Source organism: Pimephales promelas, chromosome 18, assembly GCF_988280905.1.
Source record: "Pimephales promelas chromosome 18, fPimPro1.hap1.1, whole genome shotgun sequence".
Classification (NCBI taxonomy): Eukaryota; Metazoa; Chordata; class Actinopteri; order Cypriniformes; family Leuciscidae; genus Pimephales; species Pimephales promelas.
The window spans coordinates 26,875,953-26,900,026 of record NC_142786.1 but is presented as its reverse complement, the minus strand read 5'-3'; the positions used below and the strand labels follow the sequence as shown (position 1 = coordinate 26,900,026).

The 24,074-nt window shown below is 39.6% G+C and overlaps 1 protein-coding gene across 4 annotated transcripts in view; it reads left to right on the top strand.

Annotated features, from left to right (window-relative positions):
* The window catches only part of runx1t1 (RUNX1 partner transcriptional co-repressor 1), a 137,166-nt gene that overhangs the window by 65,272 nt on the left and 47,820 nt on the right, over window positions 1–24,074 (top strand). Inside the window, exon 1 of one of the 4 annotated variants that reach the window (XM_039680859.2) lies at window positions 14,151–14,610. The exons of the other annotated variants lie outside the window; for them this stretch is intronic. Coding sequence (XP_039536793.1) covers window positions 14,583–14,610 — 28 coding nt within the window. The 5' untranslated portion in view covers window positions 14,151–14,582. Of the gene's footprint in view, window positions 1–14,150; window positions 14,611–24,074 lie in introns of those variants that run through there. 4 annotated transcript variants of the gene reach the window in all.

Sequence of the window (24,074 nt, the reverse complement as noted above, 5' to 3'; positions counted from 1 at the left end):
CTCAGGCTTGAACTGATACTGTAAATCAATGACATTTTTAACTGTTTGTGTTTACTTAAGAAGCTTTGGAAGCTGATACTCATGATTATGAAAACAGAAACGTTACATTTCTTACTAACACAGTCTCATCCCAAGAAGTCATATAACTGACGTCTTGGGACGTCTTTTGACCATACGTCAATATCCGCCTTTTTAGGGCCCCCTTAAACGTCGATCCCGGGCCGTCATACAACTGACGCTTTACCTTTAACGTCAATTAGGTTTTGGGGTAGGTTTAGGTCTGGGGTAGAGTAAGGATCCGATAACGTCATCTACCGACGTTTAAGGGGGCCCTAAAAAGGCAGATATTGACGTATGGTCAAAAGACGTCCCAAGACGTCAGTTATATGACGTCTTACACACACTTGAGGTGTTTGGCCAATCACAATGCACTGGGTCGAATGGCCAATCACAGCACTCTCTCGGCTCCACAGAATGAGGAGCTCAATCAGAGCATTTCAGTCAGACTGGGAATAGAGGTGCTGCAATGTAGTGTGTCTGTTGGCCCCAATAATTAGGGTTGGGTATCGTTTGAATTTGAACCGGTTCCTAACGATTCTCGATTCCGATTCTTTTAAGAGGCAGGGTCAAAAAAATTTAGCTAACCTTGCTAACCAACGGCCTTTCTGAAGGAAATAATCCTTTCTGAAGGAAATACTCCTTTTGTCACAAATTTTGCCGAGATTTCGTTATTTTTAGAAAAGTGAAGCCACACTTTGGATCGCCGATGTTAGGTACTCATGTTCGACTCGCGTGGTTATGCCAACACTTCCGGTAGACGCTTCTTCGTTGGTGTTGTTCAGCGGTTTCTTCTTCCGCTCGGCGGACTGTGAATATCAAAACTAGGAATCGAAATTTTAACTTTTGAACGATTCCGGGAAAAACGAAAAGTTAGTCTCGGTTCCAATCGATACTCGATTCTCGATACCCAACCCTACCAATAATAGAGCATTTTAAGATTTTTTTTAAAAATATGAAACGGATTTTATTGCTGGTCTAAAGGTTTGGAATGAAGTTCCCCCTTCACTGCAATGTCTTGTTGTTGCTTTTCCTTGTCTCATGCTGAGGTCATACTAGACTTTGAGCATACAAAGTTTCATCAGACACTGCAACGGACTAGATTGATACCAAGATCATGCACTGAAGTGCCTTTTTTAAATCATAAAATGTAACAGCAAATAACACTGAATATAAACATTTGCAATCTATCACACGTTTCTGTAATGCTGCAAATTTTTGAAATGTGTGTCCTTTTTTTAATTCAGCTATGACGTTGTGCTGTGATGTATCAATATGCTATTGATCGTACATCTTTATGTGATACAAATTTGCAGGTTAAATTCCCCCCCAAAAAAAGCGAAAAATATGAAACTCCTTCACATGAGTTTGCTTTTCTATCTCCCACATTTACATGTTGGAAGTCAATGGGGTGTTGTGTGATTGTCCTTTTAAAGTAAAAAAAAATCTCAGTGTTTCTTATATATAGCAATGAGATTAAATGGCAAGCAAATGTGTAATGATGACCCTAGTGCATTTCAGAAGAGATCCCAAACGTATGTCACTCAAATTTGCAGAGATTGCAAATTAAAGTGTAATATATCTCAACACACTCTTTCAAGATCAAATTATCTATCACATTCATTTCTATACTTGTACTGTCTGTATGTCAATAACTAATTGCTTTCTTTCTATCTTTTAATCCTTTTAGTGAACACATTTACTTAAAGCATAAGTCTGATTAGCAATACATTCCTCTGGTGAGTTTGAAAACACTGTGTTATGAACCTCACACACTTTAAAACTCAGAATGCCTTGCCCCAGACAAAGCTTCAGCTATTTTCATAACTGATACGAAATGTACAATTTATGTTATATATTTACAGCAGCTACTTTCATGTAATCAGAATAAGGATTCTGCTCAATACTTCTGCTCAAGTACTTTTGATGCAAACTGTTTGCAAATAGGCTTTGAAGGACGTTTATTGTCCTCGAAATAAAAAAAAAACGCCCTCTGTTCGGCATCCTTTAAATTTATGATTAAACGTCAATGTTGAGGACATTAACAGGGCAATTTTGCACGACAGAATAAAAGAAAGGATGGGTTGGCAAAAACCAGAGGGATAAAAAGTTCCCCCCTAGGAGCCGTTGAGTTAATATTGTTGCTGAAGTGTTTCGGCAGCTTTGATTGCAATTTTGAGAGGAAATTATCTCACTGGGGGGGTGGCATTGTCCAACTGTGAGTACTGTTCACATTAATACAATCTCTCTCTCTCTCTCTCTCTCTCTCTCCTCGCTCTACGCTCCCTCTTTCTTTCTCGTGTTTTGTCGTAGTCGGACTCTGATAACATCCAGCTGGAAGAAGCATGATGATGTGACTAAGTGTTGCATTCCTCGGATATTGACCGCATTCATAAATTGAGCTCTTTGTTGAAGCTCTCTCCTTATCTCCCTACTGCACGGCCTGATCCACCAGACCAGAGAATAAACCTATCTGATAAGAGTCTGAATGGTTCTCTATCAATTCATTCATCGTGTGCTGCAATTGTCTGACACACTCCACATGTGGTTGTATAGGTATGGTCAGATGTGAGTTGTGTTTGCATTGTCATTTTAACCTTGGCCCTCAACCAACCAGAAAGTCCTCGCTCGACGAGAAGCACTTGATGGTGTGAAGAGTTCGTTTTTCAGTCTTTTCCACCCTCCCCCATTGATTGGACAATAAGAAAATGATCTCTTTGTGAAAATGACTCTCTAAAAGTGGCATGGACACTTGGCATTCATATTCATTTAATTACCGTGTGCATTATTACCTTCAAAGCGTTTCCACCCTTCTAACATAATGGCTTTTCACCGATTCTGATGACATTTTCCTTTCATAGGTGACTGCACCTCCATAAATTGCTCAGGCTCAGTCTTTGACAGCTCCAGTCTCTCTGCTCACATGCCTGATCAGACAACCTGAGAATGCCACACTTCCAGTACAACTTTGTTCACAGCATTATCGCTCCATCTCTACCTGTGGTCTACTTGGATCTCTTATTCTCGTCCTATTTTTTTCTTTTTGATTGGATAGATGCAATTTGATTTTTAAAGCAAACTTGAGAAATTAAACTGATGTCACAGCCATATTAATGCAATACCAAACATTCATATGATGGTGTATTTAAAATATACTGTGATGTCGGACACGTGTTTTCTATTCCATGCCATATGTTGGCAATGGAATACTTGCTTAATAACTATCCTGTGTCTGCAAGCTGATAGTCATGTTTGTTATTTTCGGGTGAAAGTGTCTTGTAATTATGGTAAATACCAAAAGCCGACGTGGAAAATGCACATGAACACCCCCTCATGCGTTATTTACCACTGGGCAACTCGTAGAATATTTTGATGGACGAGTTGCCGAGATGAGATAACCTTTGACCATTTCAAAATGGCGGAGAGCATCGCGAGAGTCGTGAATTTAAAAAAATATAAATACTATTCATGATCTAGAAAATATACAGCATATTATTTACCTTTTGAGTTTTGATAAATCATTTTCTTGCTGTTGCAGATGACTTAAGCAATCTAAAATAGTTTTAGCTAAATAACTGGTCTGGATCTCCATCTTTTTACAACATTACGACAACAAAAGCACTTGAACGCAACACACTGGGAAATACCAGTTCACAAGTGGAAAATATCCTATTTTCCATAGCACGTGAACGCAGCAAAAATACCAAGTTCTGTCATGAAACTTAAGATTGCACTTGGGTTCTTAACGCAACCTACTAACAATTACATCGTTAAACATGGCACTAGTTGATTGGTTCCTATTGCATTTGCAGCCAACGAGTTTTTCCTTTGAAACTCTCCGCCTCCTTGAGCTCCACCTTTAAAGACATCCGACAGGTCATTTCATATATTTGCGCAGCAGTTGTACATGTTGGCAGCTAACAAGTCTCTGTACTTACTCTTGAGCAGCAGCAATATCAGCAGCAGCATAGCAGATATCCCGCCAAGACCAAGTACAGTACATTAACGTCATCATATCCATTACAATGCTGAACTCTTCTGAGTGTAAAAAATAAACTATTTAGGTTAACAGTTGCGGGTTACCACTTTTTATAGTGTATGGTTAATTCAGTTATCATCTTGGAAATAAAAAGTGGTATTGGGTATTTGAGGGTTTTAATCCATTTTTTTTTTACATTTAGCAATCTGATCAAATTTGTTAAGATTAGTCAAGAAAGATGCTAGAATTCACAACTGATATTATTTCTGCTTCATGCTTCACTCTGGCAATTGACTGTCAGGTTGAGACAGACTGTTGAGGCATTGTGGAATATCAATGCATACAGAAATTATATAGGCTACTCCCGCAATAGGAAGGTGTTCTTTTCATAGCCATCATGTGCTTTTAAAAAGCATGTTGTTGAGCATCAGCCTACACCTGTAAAACTGACTACTACAGTTTGTAGCATACAGTATCTTACCTGCAGTCCATCTGCCTTCTTTTTCACCTGCTTTCAAATGCATTTCATACAAGTGGGGGGAAGGTAGAGAGCGTACGAATGTGAGCCATTTCCTCCATCAGACAGCAGACAGACGACAAAGGTCTGTGATGGGGTGGAGATGAAGCATTTGTAAAGGTTAGGCAATGATCCGTGACAAAAAAAGCTCTTTTCTACATAGTTAAAGCCTGACATCAGAAAATGGAGGTACAAGGACAGGGAGGAACATGCGGCTTGGTCCTCATTTCTGAGAGCAAAATTCGCTTTTAACCGAACATGATTTTTTTTTAGTATTATTAAAATTGGACAGGGTATCTGTCCAATTGCACAGGCTGAACCCAATTTGCCAGCCGTTGTAATTAATACAGTATTGATCAACTTCAATCGGCACTTTGATTTTATGTGCTCAGACAAGTTTGCTAGCCTGCATTCGTCAGTAATAGATTAAAACACTAATGATATTGTTTTCAAAGAAGCAGACCAAAGCTGATCAAATATGCCATTATTCGAAGCAATTCACATCAACCAAAAAGGCTTTTAATTGGAGTTTTTAATTAACCGTAGTTAAGACACTCATTTGATTTGTAGACATTGTTGCTCTCGTAATACTTGAAGCAATGCCAGGCTTAACTGGGTAAAGACATACCCATTCAAAGCAAACAAAAGTTAGAATCCTCCATAAATGGTAGTCATGGTTACCATAGCTACAGCAACCGCTGTCTCTATTAGATATCCACTAAGGCCTCGCCAAGGTCATAGAAATAAACAAAACCCTCACATAAAATGTTTGTGAACTCAGTGATGAAAAACTGCATATAGCGGCGTTGACGCTTTTTATTAGCTGAATTCATAGCTGAAAATGTGTCTTTACGAACTCTAAAACATCCGTGTTCATGCTGTGTTTAAGTATTGAACAATTACGGCAGCTCATTCAGCACAGACTGATATGGTCGGGTGTGTGTGGGTGGGTATCTTGGTGCTGTGATGACCTTTCCGTTGTCACTTTTAGTGTTGTGACCTGACTGTACTCATTAAAACCAGTGTAACGGATCATTCCCCCTAATTGTTTTTGTTGACAAATTAGTCCTCAGACTCAAGGCTTCCACTGAGCCTGCAGCAGAGCTCTTGCTAATGAGAGATCCACTATACAATCCGTGTGTGTGTGAGAGAGAGAGAGAGAGAGAGAGAGAGAGAGAGAGAGAGAAATACATCATCTTGGCTTTGTTCCAAAACCCAGAAAGTTGACTCCCTGCCAACATAGTCAGCTGCCTTCTAAGGGAGCATTTTAAGGTGAGAGTTTGAGAACACTGCGGTGAACTCGAATTGCAGTAGATTTCAGTTAGCATGTTGCTAAGCTAACTGCATTTTTTTTTTTAAATGAATACTTTTATTTTGCAAAGACGCATTCAACTGATAAAAAATATATATATAAGTATATTAAAATCGAAAACATAAAATTGACAAAAATCTTAAAGATCCCTAAACTTCTGAAGAGAACAATGTATATCCCAGCTAACAATTTTAGGTTTTGGGAACGTTAGTTTTTGGTTCCCAGAACGTTCCCTATTGGTTCCTTATAAGTGTTCTTAACGCAAATAGAACGTTCCCTTAAGGTTAGGGGAACGTTCTGGAAACTTTATGGGAACGTTCCTTTTAGGAGAACCTACAAGGAACGTTCCCAGAACATTCTTATTTGTTTCCCAAAAAAGTAACACTCTGTGTTTTGCTGGGATGTATGTATGCTAGATAATCAAGTTGCCTACCTTTTTTTTGAACAGCTTTCACATATGTTGCCTTAAAATGCTGCCTCAGTAGGCGGCTAACTAGGTTTTCGAATAGAGCATCTGTGCCTGGTATTTTACTGAAATAAATTGCAGTTCTTTTTCTGTGCTTGACTAAAGGACAGTAATGATTATTTATTTGTGTGGGGTTGGTGTATAGCTCTTGGGGTTCTCAATGCATTGATATTCAACGCAGGAAGCTGTGTGCATTTTTCTATCCACCGCTCTGCCTCAACCTTGCCCCCACTCCACTACGCATGAAGTCACTCCGTCTCTCTCTCTCTCTCTCTCTCTCTCTCTCTCTCTCTCTCGCATCCACCTGTTCCATGGTCCAGTGGAGGGCTGTGAATGCTATCAGGGGAGAGCGTGGTGCGATGCAGCCTGCCTGGCTCTAGTCCATCACGGGTGCACTCAGGCTACTTTCCAAGCCCACACCGTATCGAGGGCCCAGCTGCAGACCCAACTGCCGCATTACAGCATGACGGATGGCTTCATATCAGGTGTTTAAACCGAGTGGCCGCTCCATCTGCTGAAGGATTTGGGAAGTCTGGAGTTCCTGTGTGATGAATGGTGAGAAGTGATGCTGCCAATCAGGCCTACCTTTGGCAGTGTCGCTCCTCTGCTGTTGGTCTCTCCTTTCCTTTTCTCTTCTCTTTTCCTCAGCCAGAGACAGCTCTCCTCCTCCCAAACAAAGTCTCTGTTTTCTTTGCTTCTCTTTTTCTGTTTTCCTGTCTACCAGTGGAAAAAGTATAAATGCAAGTTAAAGGGATAGTTCATCCAAAAATGTTGACCCAAACCTAAATTACTTTCATACATTCTTCTCATTCTCATTCATTATATATACAGTGTTGGGGAGTAGTTAACTACAAGTAGCGACGCTACTAACTTAACTACATTTTTCAGTAGCTTGGCTGTAGCTCAGTTGCTTTTTAAACAGTGGCTAGCTACTTTTTACAGCAAGTAGCGGTGTAGCTCGAGCAAAAGCTACATTGCGTTTGTCGTCGAGTCTGCGCGAATCGGCGCGATGCAAGGATATTCTTCTTTTTAGATTACAAACTCATTTTTTGCCATTACCGCCACCTGTTGTTTAATCACGCATCTTGCGGCTAACGGTTCACTGACGTACAGAAGTGTGTTGACACACACATGATGATGGAGCAAGATGTGACGGAAGATTTGGAGGATGGAGAAACAACTAAAGTTAATTATCCATGGCCTTATTTATCCAAGTTCAATCGGTATTTTTGAGAAAATGTTCTACATGCAATTTACGTTGGATGTATATTTTTTTCTTGCAATGTTGTAGGCTATTTGTTGCAATTTTGCACTTTTGACAAACATTCTGAGATATTTGGGTGTTGTCTGTAATAAAACAATACTTTTTAAAATCATAATTTTATTGCATTGTTTTAAACACTAAATATTTTACAAGTAAAACATTTAGTGTTTAAAACAATGCAATAAAATTATGATTTCAAAAAGTATTGTTGTCCCCTTCTGTCCTCAGACACTTATTCAGTTATTAATAATATACGTTGTTCAAAAAAGCAAAAGATGTAGCTAGCTACTTTTTGATAGTAACTTGTAGTGTAGCTAACTACTTTTCCAAAAGAGTAGCTTGACTGTAGTTTAACTACTTTAACTTACGAGTAGCTTGTAGCTTGTCAAAGTACAGTTTCAGAGTAGCTTCCCCAACACTGTATGTATATATATATATATATATATATATATAGTTGGTGGATTTCAGTTAAAAATCTACTAAATTGTTCAGATTTAACGGTTAGCAGCCTACTGAAAAATGATCAGAAAATAATAACTTTTAGTAATTTCCTCACACAGAACTATTGTATGACTTTAAAACACTTGGAATATAGTGTGCAATTCATTTGGGCTACATTTCATGACACTTTAAAAAAAGTGATATTTTTATAATGCTTTTTGAAGTTTGCTAGTGCCAATCCTCGTTTACTTTCCTTATATTGGGGGCCAAGAGTGGCTATTCTTCAAAAAAAAAAAAAAATCACCTTTAGTTTTCCATGGAAAAAAAGAAAGTCCAACGTGTTAGGAACCACATAAGAATGAATGAATAATGAGAGAATTTTCAGTTTTGGGTGACCTACTCCATTAATTGTAGAGTGTGGGAAGTCTCTAGCCTTCCCACAGTATCAGTTTGAGAGTCGGAGTACATATAAATTGTCTGCAGAGCTCATTTGTTCCAATGGCTACTGTGCATAGCCACCGTCACGTTAGAGTCAGCCAGAGCAAGTTCCACCTAAAGGCTTGTATTAAGTTACCATTTATGTTCTTAGCAGACGCTTTCTTAGCAAAGTGACTTGCGATACTAGAATAAGAATCAGACTCATGGAGCCTTTACAACCATGGAGGTCTATAATACCTGGAGAAAGTTATGCATTGGCACTACCCATGCATCCCAAGACAAAATTTTCTCATTTTGTATTTTGGGCATACTAGATGCAAACCAATCAAACCTGAGCTAATCTTGAAGGACTGGGGCATCAATCACAGAAAACATGGATCCATGTAAGTCCATTTCACACTTTTAAGAGCCTTCAGAATGTAGACATGATGACAAAACTATTTTTACACCCATAATGGTGTAATTTCATAATCTGGGGTTAACTGGACAATGCTAACCGTTTTACTAGAACTAGCTCAAAATGTTTTTATATAGCTGTCATCAGCAATCTCTCATTTTTAAACCCCTCTCTTCAAATCTGTAACAGCGACTTTTCATGTTCTAATGAATAGATGGATAAAGTTGTTCCGTTCTCAAATTTGTCAGATTATAGAATTGAAATGGGTTGCAATGTTGACCCCCAAGTTGTGTGCCTGTTGAGAACCTCATAACAATTTGCTTCGTTTAGTTTATGTGAGTTAAGAGCCAAGCCCATAAACACAAGCTCAAAATACTCCCTTGTTAAAAACATATTTGTTAATATCCCGTTTCACTGAGGTGATTCTTGTATGTTGATGTCTTCTCCCGGTGCAAACAAACACTATTCCAAAAGCGTCCTTAGCTTCCTTAAATCGTGTGTGTGTGTGGATGGGGTGTCCTCATATGTACTGTATGCCAGAGTGTCTTTATGCTCCCTCTTTCTGGCTTCTTCATTTGTCTGCTTCACAGACAGGCTTCTCTTGATGTTTGGGAAACCCATTTGACTGAGAGCACTTCCAGTTGTTGAAACAAGGCAGGTCTGGGCAAATCAATACACTGTCTTTCGTTCTCATGGCACAACGACGAGGACATATTTCAAGGAGCATGGTTCAGAAAGAAAGTGTGTATGTGTGTTTTACATCTATGACTGACAGGGCAAAATTACACTTCATATATCTTGTCTGTCAAGTTTTATAGCAGATGGGAGCTGGGCTGGTTGAAGGCACTAAGATGTGTTTTTCACATGTGTGCACTTCAAAAAGAACTGTACAGATCCCAGAACCCAGAGGACGCCCCCAGATCCCCAAACTTCGGCATTGAGAGACTTATATATCTGCCACTTTGGACTGATTTTCCTTACAAGAGACCCAAGAGCAGACTGTATTGCTTCCCTCCATGTTTTAATTTACACAAAGAGAGGTCTGTTGGTTGATTTATCTGAGGAATTGTCTGAGGGATTAAAAAAAAACAAAAAAACAAGTAAATGTAAAGGCAAGTGTGATTTGTCGAGAAAAGGGAGGGTGTGAAACATACAGCCTTCTGGAAAGAACTTGGTTGGAGAATTAGGTGAAGCCTTGGAGAACGGCTCGCTAATTACATTATCGCAGAGGTAGAAGCGCTTGTCAATTTCTTCCCACTTAGATTTTCCCCTTCACTCTCAGGAAAAGCGAGCTGCCAGACGGAATTTGAATTCAATAATATGCCAAGTGAACCGTCGGCCTGCCGTAAAAATCCTGCATTCTCTGTTTGCAAGAAAAAAAAAGTCTTTTGAAGTCATGACTTTTGCAGAAGCAATTTTGTAGCCGTAGAGTTAACTTGTGCATCCTCGTCAATAATACATTTGATTTGCTTTGCAAAACATTGGACGGTGCTGTGCAAACTTTAAATGAGCGAAAATAGGACACAACAGAATGTGTGCACTTTCAGTTGATATTGACGTTATTTTCCATTAAGGATAATAGCAACTCCAATGGAGGATTAAACTGCATGAGGCACTCTGGAGTTTTAAACGTTTAAAAAATCCAATATTTCATCACTCTGCTTTTATTCTGTTATTTGTTTTGTGCTCTTTATTGACTAAGAAGATGCCTACATTTTAAAAAATATATTTATTTATTTCACAGTAGAAATGCTACATGGAGAAAATATTTTTTAATCTCTCAATCCTCATTGTATTGCATTGTGAAAAACACAATTGTCGTGTACAGTAAATGCGCATGGATGGTTATTGGGAGTTACAGTGTGACAACTGATATTTATATGCATTTTATGTACTGTTTTAGTGTTATGAAGATTTCATTGACATTACAAGCATGACTGTGACATAATTACATATTCTTTACCCATATTAAACAGGAACAAGATTCAAAAGAGCCTGGACAGTCTAAATTTTTTTATGAAAAAAACAAATCTTTCGGTCACGTGACTTGTCAATGCCTAATGAATGCAGTAAAAAAGCAAAAAAGGGATTTTGTAAATTTTGTAACCTGTACTGCGTGACCGTTGTACCAATTGACCGCTGCAGATTTATTTGGACGTTGAGAGTGTTGCTCAAAAGATAACTCTTAGTCCAAGGATCTCTTCACCTCGAGATCTACGGTCATAGCTCGCCATCTGAAAAAACTGTTTGTTTGTTTTTTTCGTTCATGAGTATAAGCTTCATATTCTCATAAGCTTCATAGTTAACTTTGAAATTAATTTTCGATATGTTTTAGCTTACCTCAAGGGCATCCAAGATGTAGGTGTCTGTTTCCACAGTATTTTCAATTTTGATATTTTTAGGTCAAACCGTTCTATGGGGTTCACCTCAAAAAGCATGCACAGAGAAGTCAAAATTAAACATGATTTAATGACTCGTACATGTAAGTACACATTGAGGGCCTAAGACACGAAACGAGCGGTTTGTGTGAGAAAACGAACAGTATTTATATCGTTTTACCTCGCGTAACCACAGCCACGTCCAAGTGATCTGAGAGCGAGTACGCTTTCGGTCTGCGCATGCGCCGGAAAGCCCCGGAAGTGATCTCTCGCGCGTGTACATCATTCATTGTTTACACAGAGATTTTGGAAGTTTTACCTTTCACTACGAAGATCTAAACGTATTTAGATATACAGGAAACCACAATGGAAGACGATTTCGATACATCAACAGACAACGTTGAATTTTTTCACAAGCGCGCGAGAGATCACTTCCGCCGCTTTCCGGCGCATGAGCAGACCGAAAGCGTGCGCGCTGTGGTAAAACGATATAAATACTGTTCGTTTTCTCACACAAACCGCTCGTTTCGTGTCTTAGGCCATCAATGTGTACTTACATTTACGAGTCATTAAATCATGTTTAATTTGGACTTCTCTGTGCATGATCTTTGAGGAGGACCCCATATAGCTCCATTATATGACTGACAGACAAGAACGGTTTGACCTAAAAATGTCAAAATTGAAAATACTGTGAAAACAAAGACACCTACATCTTGGATGCCCTTGAGATAAGCTAAAACATATCAAAAATGTATTTCAAAGTGAACTATCCCTTTAAGGATGTGCTTTCTGAACGTGTGTTTCAACCATAATGGGTCAAAGGGAGGGTAACTTTATACAAGTTACTGAATTGCTTCGTCGCATTCCTCATTTGTATAAGTGTCTGCTGAAATAATCAGTAAATATAAATGAGTTGCACAATGTCAACACACACCATTAGCATCTTTTCTTTTTTTACTGTTGAGAGCTCCCAGACAGTGCCAGATGCGTGTTTGCATGCATGCCACAGGTGGCTGACCGGTAGGTGGGGAAATGCAGGAAGTCTGCGTGGCCGTTTGTGTGTGTCAGACCCAGCATGTTTTTCCCTCAACAGAGGCGAGGTATCCTGTGTGTGTGCGGCCCGTCGCCCAGGGCGGCTAACTTTCAGGAACCCCAGTAGCAAAAACAGCACTGTGTGTTTCCTGGTCTCTTGTTCTGTTATCAGTGGACACGACACCCGCTCGTGCCCCTGCAGGTTTCCTAAACCACCATCCCTTTTACCTCCGGTGTCAAGATGTTGCCCTGTGATTGCCACAAGAAGCTTTTCTCTAACGCACGCTGTGCACAAAAAAGATCGGATTGAGTCCTTGTGATAACAGAGGGTCGAGTCTGTTTGTGCAGATCTGACACAAGCGCGTTTCATTCAGCCGGCGGCTCGCAGGCTCCCAAATTGAGAGGCATCTCACTGAGTTGTCTTTGTCTGAGACGAACAAAAGCTCAAACCTGCACATCACAAACTCCGCTGAGAGAAGCCTTGTCAGAATTCCAGACTTTTCATCATCTCCGAGAAACCGTAACTACTCAAATGAGGAAATAGATAGCCAGAATTAAGCTCATTCTTGCAATTACATGAAAAAATCCTCAATTGAGCGACTGAATCAAGAGGGAAACATTGTTAACATGAGTTCAAGACATCACATTTTGGGCTGACGTGGCCAAGTTAATAGCTGCCTGAATGATTTCATAATCCTGTTCCAGAACCTTATTGTAAAATAAGCCCCTCTAGAAATCTCATTTGAAGCATACAGCGTATGGGTCGGGTTGGGGTTAAAAGCAAGGTTTGAGAGAGAGAGCCTGCGACGCATTAACTTCATGAACGGCTGTGTGAAAGAGGCTGTTATCATCGGGCTGTAAACGGCGCTTCTGCTTTTCCTGGCTCGACGGGCCGAGATGAAGTCCAGATGGTCGGGGAAGTGTTTGCCCAAGGATGTAACCAAATATTCCAGATTGAGGGGGGACCAAATGTAAAAGTTGAAGAAGGGGTCATTGAAAAACTCATATGGATTGACTACAAATCTATCTTTTTTTTTTTTCTTTTTTTTTGGGCTTGGGGGGGATATTGGGGATATCCATATCCCTGTTTACACTTAAGATCTCTGTGTTCTCGGGTGATCCAATCACAAGTAGACAGCTGAGAAACATTGGCGTTTGTTTTTATGTCTCCTTTCGTTTTGATTTGTCATGTGAGAGTACCTGTCCTAAAGAACATTTATTATTTAAGCCCAAAGTATACTTTTACCAGTACCGTTAGCATGCTTTTGTGAGTTTATGCGCTATTTCTCTCCAAAAGTCATGAATGATAAATGATTTTTTTTTTGTAACAGACTGTTACGCTTGGTTAGAAAATTCAGGTGTGTACTGCGCAGATGGCAAAATTCACATAATTGTGTTTATACTATGGGTTTTTATATATGTCTGATATCACATTTCACATATGACTCCCTTTAAATTTCTGTTTTGGAAGTAATTCATTTTTACATTTCTCTTTATATCTCACAATTGCAATTTAATAGCTCACAGTGTGGTTTTATTTCTTTGTTTAAATTTTGTCATAATTAAAAACTCAGAAGTGGAAATGGCTTCTATAGCTATTTAGTGCTGTCTTAAGATGTTCATACCAGGTGTAAACAGGCACAGGGCAGGTGTTTACTTAAAGTTACAGCAAGCTGAGACCACAACAAGCTTTATCCATTATTATCCCATCCTTTTCGCATAATCTCTTATGTCTTGCTCTATATGCTGTTGTTTATCGCATAAACTGCTGTACACATTTTATATCCATCCATGCCTGTTGTGTTATGCCACGCCCACCGCTAGAGAAAGCCCCGCCCACGCTGCACCTGGGTTTCCCGCCGAAGCTCGCCGACTAGAGGCAAAGTACCACAGCTTCTCCTAGCAGCAGGGTGGGCGTTAGAGGCTCTTCAGAACAAGCCGTTTTTATCACTACTTCGCTGTTCTCGAAGTATTTCTGACTCTTGTCGCACACCAGGATCAAACGTTTTCGCGTGTTTCGTGTTAATGTACTCGGACAGTTAAAGGAAAACGCCGCATTAAATGAGTTGAGCTCGAGACACACAGAGCATCATCCGCTTGTCAGGTTGAGCTTCATCCGAGCCTCGAGCTCAACTGCCCTTCAGCACACTGGAGCGGCTCTAGAGCTGTGCACTGGAGTTTGACGGACACATTTTCTTCTTCTTCTTGGGAAGTACACGTTTATGACTGAGAAACATCACTAAAATATCGACCGGAGTCGAGGACAGGAAATTATTGTTTTCTCTCACAACGCCGTTACGCATGGTGGGAATTTCTACGTCTTTTCAGTGTAAGTCGTGCAGTATCTTCATATTTTCCTCTCGTGATCTAACATGAAGGCTCTTTGCACTTTAGCCACGTTTATTAATTTTATTAGGATGTTTTATTGTGCGATTTGGGTTTATGACAAACACTTTATTTTTCTTTCGCAGAATATTGTTAGGCTATAACTCCTTTCGTTTTCCCCACATTGCTTAATTTAATATTATTCGCAACGTAAAGGTAGGTATCACCAATAATAAACTGGTATGCAGTTTGTCATATTTCCCCATAAAAAGTTAAATGGTCACAGCAGTAATTGTTCATCGCTGTAGGCTAGTTAAATCTTAACAAAATTGACGTTTAACAGGGTTTGATCGCGTTTAACTATTCGTAAACAACAAATAAACAACGCTTATACGCGTATTAATTTCATTTTGATTTAATATCATAATAATTTTTTTTTCTCGTTTCGACATAGGCTATTATTGTGAATTATTTTTCTGTAACTATTTGTTATGTAGACGCATGCATTTTCTGTAAAGCTACTTAAAATCGATATAGCCTTTAAAAAATGTCAATTGAACTAAAGGCACTGTGTAAGAAGGAAAACATACTATTTGTCGCTATGAATTGTAATAAAGATTTTATTTTATTTTTCTCGTGAATGGGCTGTCTTCAATGTCACGTGCTCAGTAAATTCATTTTAGAGTAAATTTATCTTAGAGTTTATTACAAATCCAACACAACACCGCAGGTTTATGCATCTTTTAATGCAGCTTTTAAATTTATTTTTCGTCATTTTCTTTTTCATAAGAATGTTTTTATTACACATATGTAATAATAGCCTACCATCCATCATAATATATGAAGTCAACAGTTGAACATCAACGTGTCGATCAGATGTCATCTGTTGGGCGAATGCAATATCACCTCCGTCTGCTTGTTGCTGGCTAGTCCGCGAGATTCTCAAGCGCTGCAAATTTGATCAAATCAAATGTTTGATTACAAACACGGGTGGGCTAAACATCTGGTGTGAGACAGGCAGAAAATTGTGACACCACAATGGATTTAAAAATGTTGATAAACCAGGTGTGAAAACACGTTTGACAATAAGGATTTCACTCCGGATTAAGAAGCTGCTTTGTTTAATTGTGACATCACAATTGAGAAGATGTCTTTAACAATATTGATATAATTTGAGAATATCCATTTACATTTGTGATGTCGCCATGGATTAAGAGGCATCTGACATGAGTGATCACATCAAATTAAGATTAAGCTAAATAAATGTCTTTAACAATATGACATTTATTGAACAGATCCATTGACAATTGCGACTTGACAAGATGAGTCTGACAATTGTGATGTCACAGTTTAACTGAGAAGCTGTATTGACAACTGTGACATCACAATGGATTGAGAAGATGCGCTTATCAGTTGTGACTGAGCCAGCTTTTTAAAAGCTTCTCCCGTCACAATTGTCAAGCTCGTCTTCTCAAATCCATCATGATGTGAATAGTCCACTCTCAGCGCTTAAGCTTTCTCTTGACTGAAGAGTTGAGGTTCTGAAGTTTAAGGCTGGGTGGTTAAAATGAAAATTAAATGGTAGATTTTTTTATTTCAATTGCTCTCAGGAGCAGTCCTCCTTGTGTATTTAAGGCACACACAAAAAAACCAGAGGGGCTTTGGAGACCCTGTTCTCTGACGAAATATGCTCGTTCTCATAGCTCGTGTAGCTCATATCACAGAATTGTTTTTTTTTTTTAAACAATCAGTTGTCTTGGACACATTCTCATCATAGATTGTCAATCTCAAGTAGATTTACAATTTATTTTCTTCAAGGCATCTCTACTGCTTGCTTGAAGATATGTTATTATATATATATTGATTTTATGTATGATTTAGAAAATGGAGGCTGTGCTGGTCAAATGGAGGCTATGTACCTATGGCGATTTGGTCATCCCCTCATTAATGTCATTGCCCTCTGCTCCTGTCAACATGAGATTCGAACCAGAGCCTAAGGGACAGTGCAGGTAGTGAACGTACCTTGATTAAAGGCAAACATGGTCTATGGTGGCTGGAGGTTAGGGTTCGGTTAGCGATAAGCAGTGTGTGTGTGTGTGTGTGTTTGAAGCCAGCATTAGCAGGCAGAAACATCCTCTGGCTGAGGCCATCTGCACAGCCACCAGGCTGCCTGCCTCACACCTGTTCCCCTCTCCTCCACTCCCACTGGCCTCACACGGGTCAAACGCATGAAACCAGACACTGCCACAGCATAATGAAGAGATGACTCGGCTGCCCACACCAACGCGCACAGCTGTGTGTGAGAGAGATATGGAAATATTCATCCATTATTTTCAAATATGTCTGGGAGACGTTTACTCGTATTGGCTCAAGCTTATATTTTATTTAATAAATATATTCTGAATTAATGATCTATATGCATCACGCATCACTGGAAATGAATTAACAATGCATTGCAAAACCTCTGCTCCTCTCATTCACCTTAAACACAGCAGCGTAAAAACATTTTTAGTTAAGTGCTTAATATGTATTTTAAATGACGAACAGCAGACGTTCTGGCTGAAAGCCAAGCGTGTTATCATTGCAGTAACTCATTTCATTAGTGATGTCATTAACCCCATACATAAACTGGCAGACATTCTCACCAGACACTTGCACAAATACACAGCATGTCTCGTTGCTTCACAATTTCTCTTTCATGCACATTTGCATCAAAAACATGCTCTTTGTGCATAAGGATACAGAAACGCACCGTAAATTTTGCAGCGAGTAACTATGTGTCCAAAAGGGTCTAATCTGACAGCCCATTCAATTTCTCTGGATGAATAAAAATTGTAATAACAAAAGAGAAGAAAAACGATCAAGTTCAGTTACACGACGTCAGCCAAGTGCATTATATGCGCTCTTAATGTTTCAGCTCTTAAGGGAAACATTCGCAATATGCATTAGTGCTATTTCACTCACATCTCTTTCCATTGAGCTATATCATGTATGAGGCTCTTTATATTCATTGAGGGCTACTGTTGGACTTGCTGACACACTCAATCTTGTGCAGTAAATAAGCGATGCGAGATGTTGGGGAGGGGGGGAACGACCCCTTATTTGCGAGGGCTCTAGATTTGACTCGACGTGAGTCTCTGTGGAGAGCAGGCCATCAATGATTGAGGCGGCCGCCATCTCCCAGAATCCATGCTTTGGATCAATAGGGGGCATAATGGCTACAAATTTTTCAACGAGTGGAATTTAGCGTGTGGTTATTGGATTTCATAAAACATGAAAGCATAATGTGAGAGAAGAGGATGATTGGTTTTTATTGTATCGTAGGGCTGGAGTGTACAATATAACAAGGCAATATAAAGTCAAGGGGTGTGTGTAAGAATTTACATAGGGCTTTTTTTTACAAAACAATTTTGTCCTAGATATTAGATATTAATTTGTACACATGTAATAAATATAAAATTATATATATAATTGACAGATGTTTCTGTTCAGGGAATTATTCAAATCCTTGAAACGGGTGAATGGCGGGACTAAATACTTTTGTGGTGTCTTAAAACAACTGAAGGATTCCTATAAAGTTGTATCTGAACTTGCAGTGCGGTCGATCTGAACCTGAGCCGTCTTTGTGTCTTCCACACCAGGGTTAACTAAATAAACCACTTCTCCAGCTGACAGGTGTCCAGTCTGCCCAGCCTTGCTCACTATCTGTCTTCCTCTCTCATTTACTCTCTTTTTCTGTTAATCCAAGATTCACTTGCCAATTAACTGCTCTTTTATTATATCTCCTTCCTCTCTTATTCCAACACATACTATTTTTCACTCACATCTATCAGCCGCACACACAAACGCAGTCACTCACGCGCACGCTAAACTACCTCTCTGTCTCTCTCTCTCGCTCTCTCTCTCCCCCTCTGTTTATTTTCCTGCCTCCATCTGGACCAGGCTGATATTGTAATCGCCCTAATGCACATTGCCTTCCCCTTAGACACACACACAATGTGCCATCCTGACAAGCCCCTTTATATTTCAGATAAGCCGGGGATGTGTGTTTAATGAATACAAAGCCGCGGTGTGTCGCCGTGCACTCTGCCAGAAGGTAATCTTATTGAATAGGTGCTTTTCAGCGATGCAGAAGACGATAGCAGTGCAGGAGTGAAGATGTAACCTGTTATCTCGTGCCTCCTCTATTTTCCCGTCATAGAATTTACATTTAAAGATTAGCTGTAAAAGGGTAAAAGATTCAGGGTGGTGAAGGTGTCAGTGTGTGAGTGTCGTAGGGGGTTGGGAGTTGGGGTTTGGGGGGGGCGGCATGACTTTAGCAGGAAGGAGACAAAAAAAACAGGGTCTGTCATAGAGGCTGTATCTGGCCTGCGTTTCAGCCTTGCGGCATCGCTATCTCTCCCCAGACCGACTCTGCTCCCTGGGAACAGAGATTAGCACATTGTTATCTGTAATTGGGTTTTGTCTGTGGATTCAAGGGCTGCTTTTGCCAAGGCGAAGGTGAGAATGGCACATGACCAACATTACGCTTTGGCATATCAGTGTAAATGCATGATTGATGGAGAATATGGACTGTGTAATGGCTTCATTAGGGTTTACTTCTTTTTATGAGGTAACAATTGCTAAGGGATGGACTCGGCTCTAGCAGAAAGTCTATAAAGCTCCTCTATAAAAAGGGTGTTTGTCAGTGACAAACTGCCAAGTAGACTTCAGAAACATCCTTTTCGGTTATCCTTTTGCTACGTTTACAGTTGCTGTTGGGCGGTATGACATAATATAGCCTAGTAATTTTGCTTGAATTTTCAAAAACAACCAAAATTATATATTAATTAACCATGTGATAATGCATTTTTTGGAATAATATATATATTTTTACAATGGCCGATACAGGAGTCAGATTGACACCACCCAAATGCATTCCAGTGTACCTTATTTGATTTAGTTTTCTTGATGCAACTCAAAAGATCAGATTCATTATAGGAATGTGCCAAAATGAACTTTTACCGAAACCAGCCAATTGTAACTCATCCACTTTGTGTGCATGAAATAGAAGCTGGCACCGTCAAAATATGCAATTGAAGAAGCGCTAATGTTTTGATCAGTGATTTTGGACTTTCTTTTTATAGAATATTTTTGCTTTCCACATGACACACTAACATTAGAAAACAGATCGTTCAGACTAAATCAGATGAGCCACTATCTGGGCTGTTGTAAAGAAATACATTACGTCTGAAATACACCCAAATGAATCGGAATCAAATCGAAATTTGAATCAAACCAAAGCTAATTGAATTTGGGAAATCTGTATCTATACCCAGCCCTACTTACAGCTATTACTGCGTTCTCAGTTTACATGACGCATAGATGCATTAAGGACTACCTTTTTCCTGAAATTTATGGGATCAGATTGGGAATCTGTCAGCTGTATCTGTTCAGTCACTAATGTATGATTCATGGGCCGCTCACGCCCATTAATTTTGATTTATGGATTCTGATATGTATTTGTGAAAAGGGCACCCACTCCAGTGCAGCCTCTGTGGCCCAGTAAAGAGGAGTGTAATTAAGATTTGTTTTGAGCCTAGAGGCTCAACTCCTTCAAGAGCTATGGATCAATAGGCAGAGACAGTAGACCCCTGTGTGTTCACTACACATATTGACACGCTCAGTCAATTAGAGCTCCCGAGAAAAGGAGCGAGCAAGCGAGCAGAAAGACGGCGAGAAAAAGATGGATCGGTAGAATTGTGCTCAACGCTCGTATGGTCTGAATAAATGAAAAATAATGTAGTATGCAATTGTGTAATGCAGTGATTTTCCAAAGCACACAATGCCATATGGTGTGCATTCATTATAATGTCTATAGATTCTTACGCGGCTAGAGAAAATAACACCTGGTATTCAATAGCTTCTTCGTAAGCGGAGTATACAGACTTTTAAAAAGCATTTGTTTTTATGTGTGTGTGTGTGTGTTGTTGTCTGTGAATTAGTCCGAATTGTATTGAGGCTATAGTTTGGGCTTCCTGTTGTTGGCAGTTAGTGTCACAGACACTGTGGTGGGACAATAGCTCTGTGGTGTAGCAGCACACTAGAAGATTGTGTTGTAGTTGAACGATCAGCAGGTGCCTTCGAGATAAACGCTCTGTGTCAATTATTTCTAGAGGAGGTGATTCATAAGACGGGGCTGAAGTGTAGAAGTAGAGGAAGACCGAGCATGGGGGAGCAGGTAAAGAGGAGCATGAGCCCGGCTGGAAGAACCTCTTCGTTTTCAATGCGGCTTCGGATAAAAGAGTCATTTTGTTAAACGTCGTTGCATCTAAGCTTTTGTTGTCCATGAATGGAGGGGGCACCCCTTGCGCATTAAAAGTGTTTGGAGCTGCAGAACAAATAGAGCATTAGACTGAATTACTTGACATTATCTCCCCATGTTACCATCATCGCCATTGGAAAGAGTCTAAAGGAGCCGTTTAACACAAGTAAAAATATAGCACTATACGAAACACTGAAAAAACAAGACAATAATGCATTTATTACTAAATCGCTTTTTTAAACATAATGCATTTTTCCATTGCCGCACTATGGCAGTTAAGACTGTACCAAGTTTCCTGACGAACGAGGTTCCTCTGATAGGAATCTTGTATACAGACTTCTTAGAAGCTGTGAAATGAGAATGAACCTTGTCTCAGATCCTGTTTATGGCCGTATGGATGTGAGTGTGTGTTTTTTTTAAAACAGCTGGGAAGGAATTCACCCTGCCAGGAGCCATTCCTGGTCACTCAGAACTTCCGCCATTAGCAACACGGCTCCATAGCACGCACATGGCCACAGAATGAACCCACAGATGGGCACTGGTCTCGGCTGCCACGGCCCTCCAACATGTCTGTCGCATTTCTCCTCCGAAATAAGATATTGAAGAAGATTATCAAAGCAGATCGAGTCCTGCTAAATGATTTATGGTTATTACGTGACTTGTGTGCTGTAGTTGTGGAAGAGCGGTTCATTATGTATCAATAGGGTCTGATTTGAGCAGTGATCCATGACCGTGCCACTTCAGTTTGTGCAGATTACTGTATGTGTGTGTGTGGCACAGCCTCTAAGGACACGAGATTCTGTCTGCAAGTTTGTATTCATGATGCACATGTCTTATATTAGAATTCTGTATTATTATGTCTAAGTAAATGAAAAGTAATGCGCTAAAAAGTCAAATCAGTCGTTTTCAAAATGAAATTAGGCTTCACGACATTATAAGGTGCAGTATAACAAATTTATATTAATTTTGCGATTTGTTTTCGATTTCTTATTCAATTATTATTGTTTTCAAAGATTAAAAAATTTTCATGCGCGTGCACAATCAAATATCCTATATCGACATAAACGAAACGTCTCTAATTTCAACTAATAGCTGATAATTTGTATTGGGGTCGGCACTGATATTGACTATTAGGATGCATTTGGTTTGACTGTATGAAAATGTGAAGGTATTCTTTCATCAAAAAGTAACAACTTGCACTGCCTCTGGGACAATGTTTCTTTCCTGCTGACATCACCAAGGCCGTGCGGGTTATTGAATTATGTTAACCAGTAGGTAAATAGCAATTTCGGCATTGTTTGAGTCCCACTCAAAAGTTTTTGAGGTTTCTTGTTTGACATTCTACACTCCCCACATATTGCATATGCCATTTTATGTCGACTTTAAGACTTGCGCGAGTTTGCACGAGTCCCGATGAAGTGGTGATATTTTTATATTTTTTTTTCAGTTTGGATGAAACGTTTCTGAACAACGTATCCAAGAACATAAAGGGGTACGTATGGATTGGAATGGCACTATGTGGTATTTCATAGCGTTGCGGTCGCTCTCTGATTTATTCCTTTCAAAATACACTTCAGCGCCAGTGTTTTAAATAGCCTCACAGTGCGGCGAATGCGCAGCTATGGCAAAATCGAGACCCCTTTCCGAATTGGAAGGGGTCTCATGGAGCAATAAAATGCCAGAGCTTATAAATCCATCTTGCCTTATAAGGTCAGAAATGTTTTAAGTTGTTTCAGTACAGTCTTGTGTGCCAGTAATTGTTCTCCCATCTGTCTTAATGTGTCTTTATCAACATCTGGTTTTGTAAGCTATACTTCAGTAACAAGTATCCGTTATGTGTCAAGGATTCCCAGTCCTGCTAGCGCGATTAGCCTAGCCTTGACTACCGCTCTGAGTTCAGCTCCACATATGATTGCCATTACTCCATACCATTGACAAAATGTAATAACTTTTCGGGGGAAAGATGTGTGCATGTGACTGTTTTTCTTCTTCTCTTCACTTTTTCCGTAACTGTAAAGAATTATTTTGGTCTGGTTTTAATGTTCCCCCGGTGACTGGACAAATGACTGGCTCGCAGGGCATTTAGGGTTGCCTGAGTGAAACGTGAATGCGCAAGCCTGTCTGCACCTTACCAACAGAGAAAGCGAGAGAGACGTGAAAGGAGATGCGTCTCTGTAACGAACCTATCCCCTCCTCCGAAGCATGGGCTCAGAAACAAGCGCACACTTTGGCAGCGATGCAAAGATATGATCTTAATCTGCTATTTCCTCTTTGGCAGTATTAAATTGTCCACATAATATTTCACAGCTGCACTGGGATCAAATCTAATTGTGCAGCTGTAATTTTATGTTTGCAAATTTTAACTGTTCTTGCTTTCTGTCTCTCTCACCGTCTCCCTCCAGCCCCTCCCCCTCCTCCTCCCGGCACCATATGGGAGATGCTGCTACACTCATATGAAGGGGGTTTGTGTGTACGATATGGCACAGTGTTATGTGTGGTTGAAGCCACATTGATGGTTAGATTGTGTTGCAGTTGTGCGCAGTGTAGCGTGCCATCTCAATAGAAGGATTAGGAGCTCGTCATGGTTTCATTCACCCTGAGACACTTAATTCCGAACATTTTCGTCCTCCAGAGACCTAATCACATCTAGATTTTGCGTTGGCCAAGTTATGGTTTTGAACGCTCACCTTTGTAGAGCTAACTACAGCGACCCCTGCGGTATTTTTGTTAGCGATGTGCAAAACGATATATATTTTAAGTTGACTTGTCGGAGGATTGTCTGACTGACTAGTTGAGTAATTGGTTTTAAAGAGAGGGTTCACCCAAAAAAATGGATAATTTTGAAAATTTACCCTCATGTAATTTCAAACCTCTATGCTGTTTTAAAAGTTTTTAACGTGTTATTTATGTGATATTGTTATAGTATTTATTAACATTATTCATTTAGTTATGTGTTAATTTCATGTGCTTTTGTCATTTTATATTTTTATATTGCTTTAATTCGTTTTTTATTTTAGTTTTTTGACTTTTGCAAGTTTACGTTTTTCATGTAATTTTTATATTGACAAATTGTTCTAAATATTTTTTGTGTGTTCCAAAAAACAAAGTCATAGAGGTTTGGAAGGACATGAGTGTGAGTAATTGACAGAATATTCTTTTCTTTT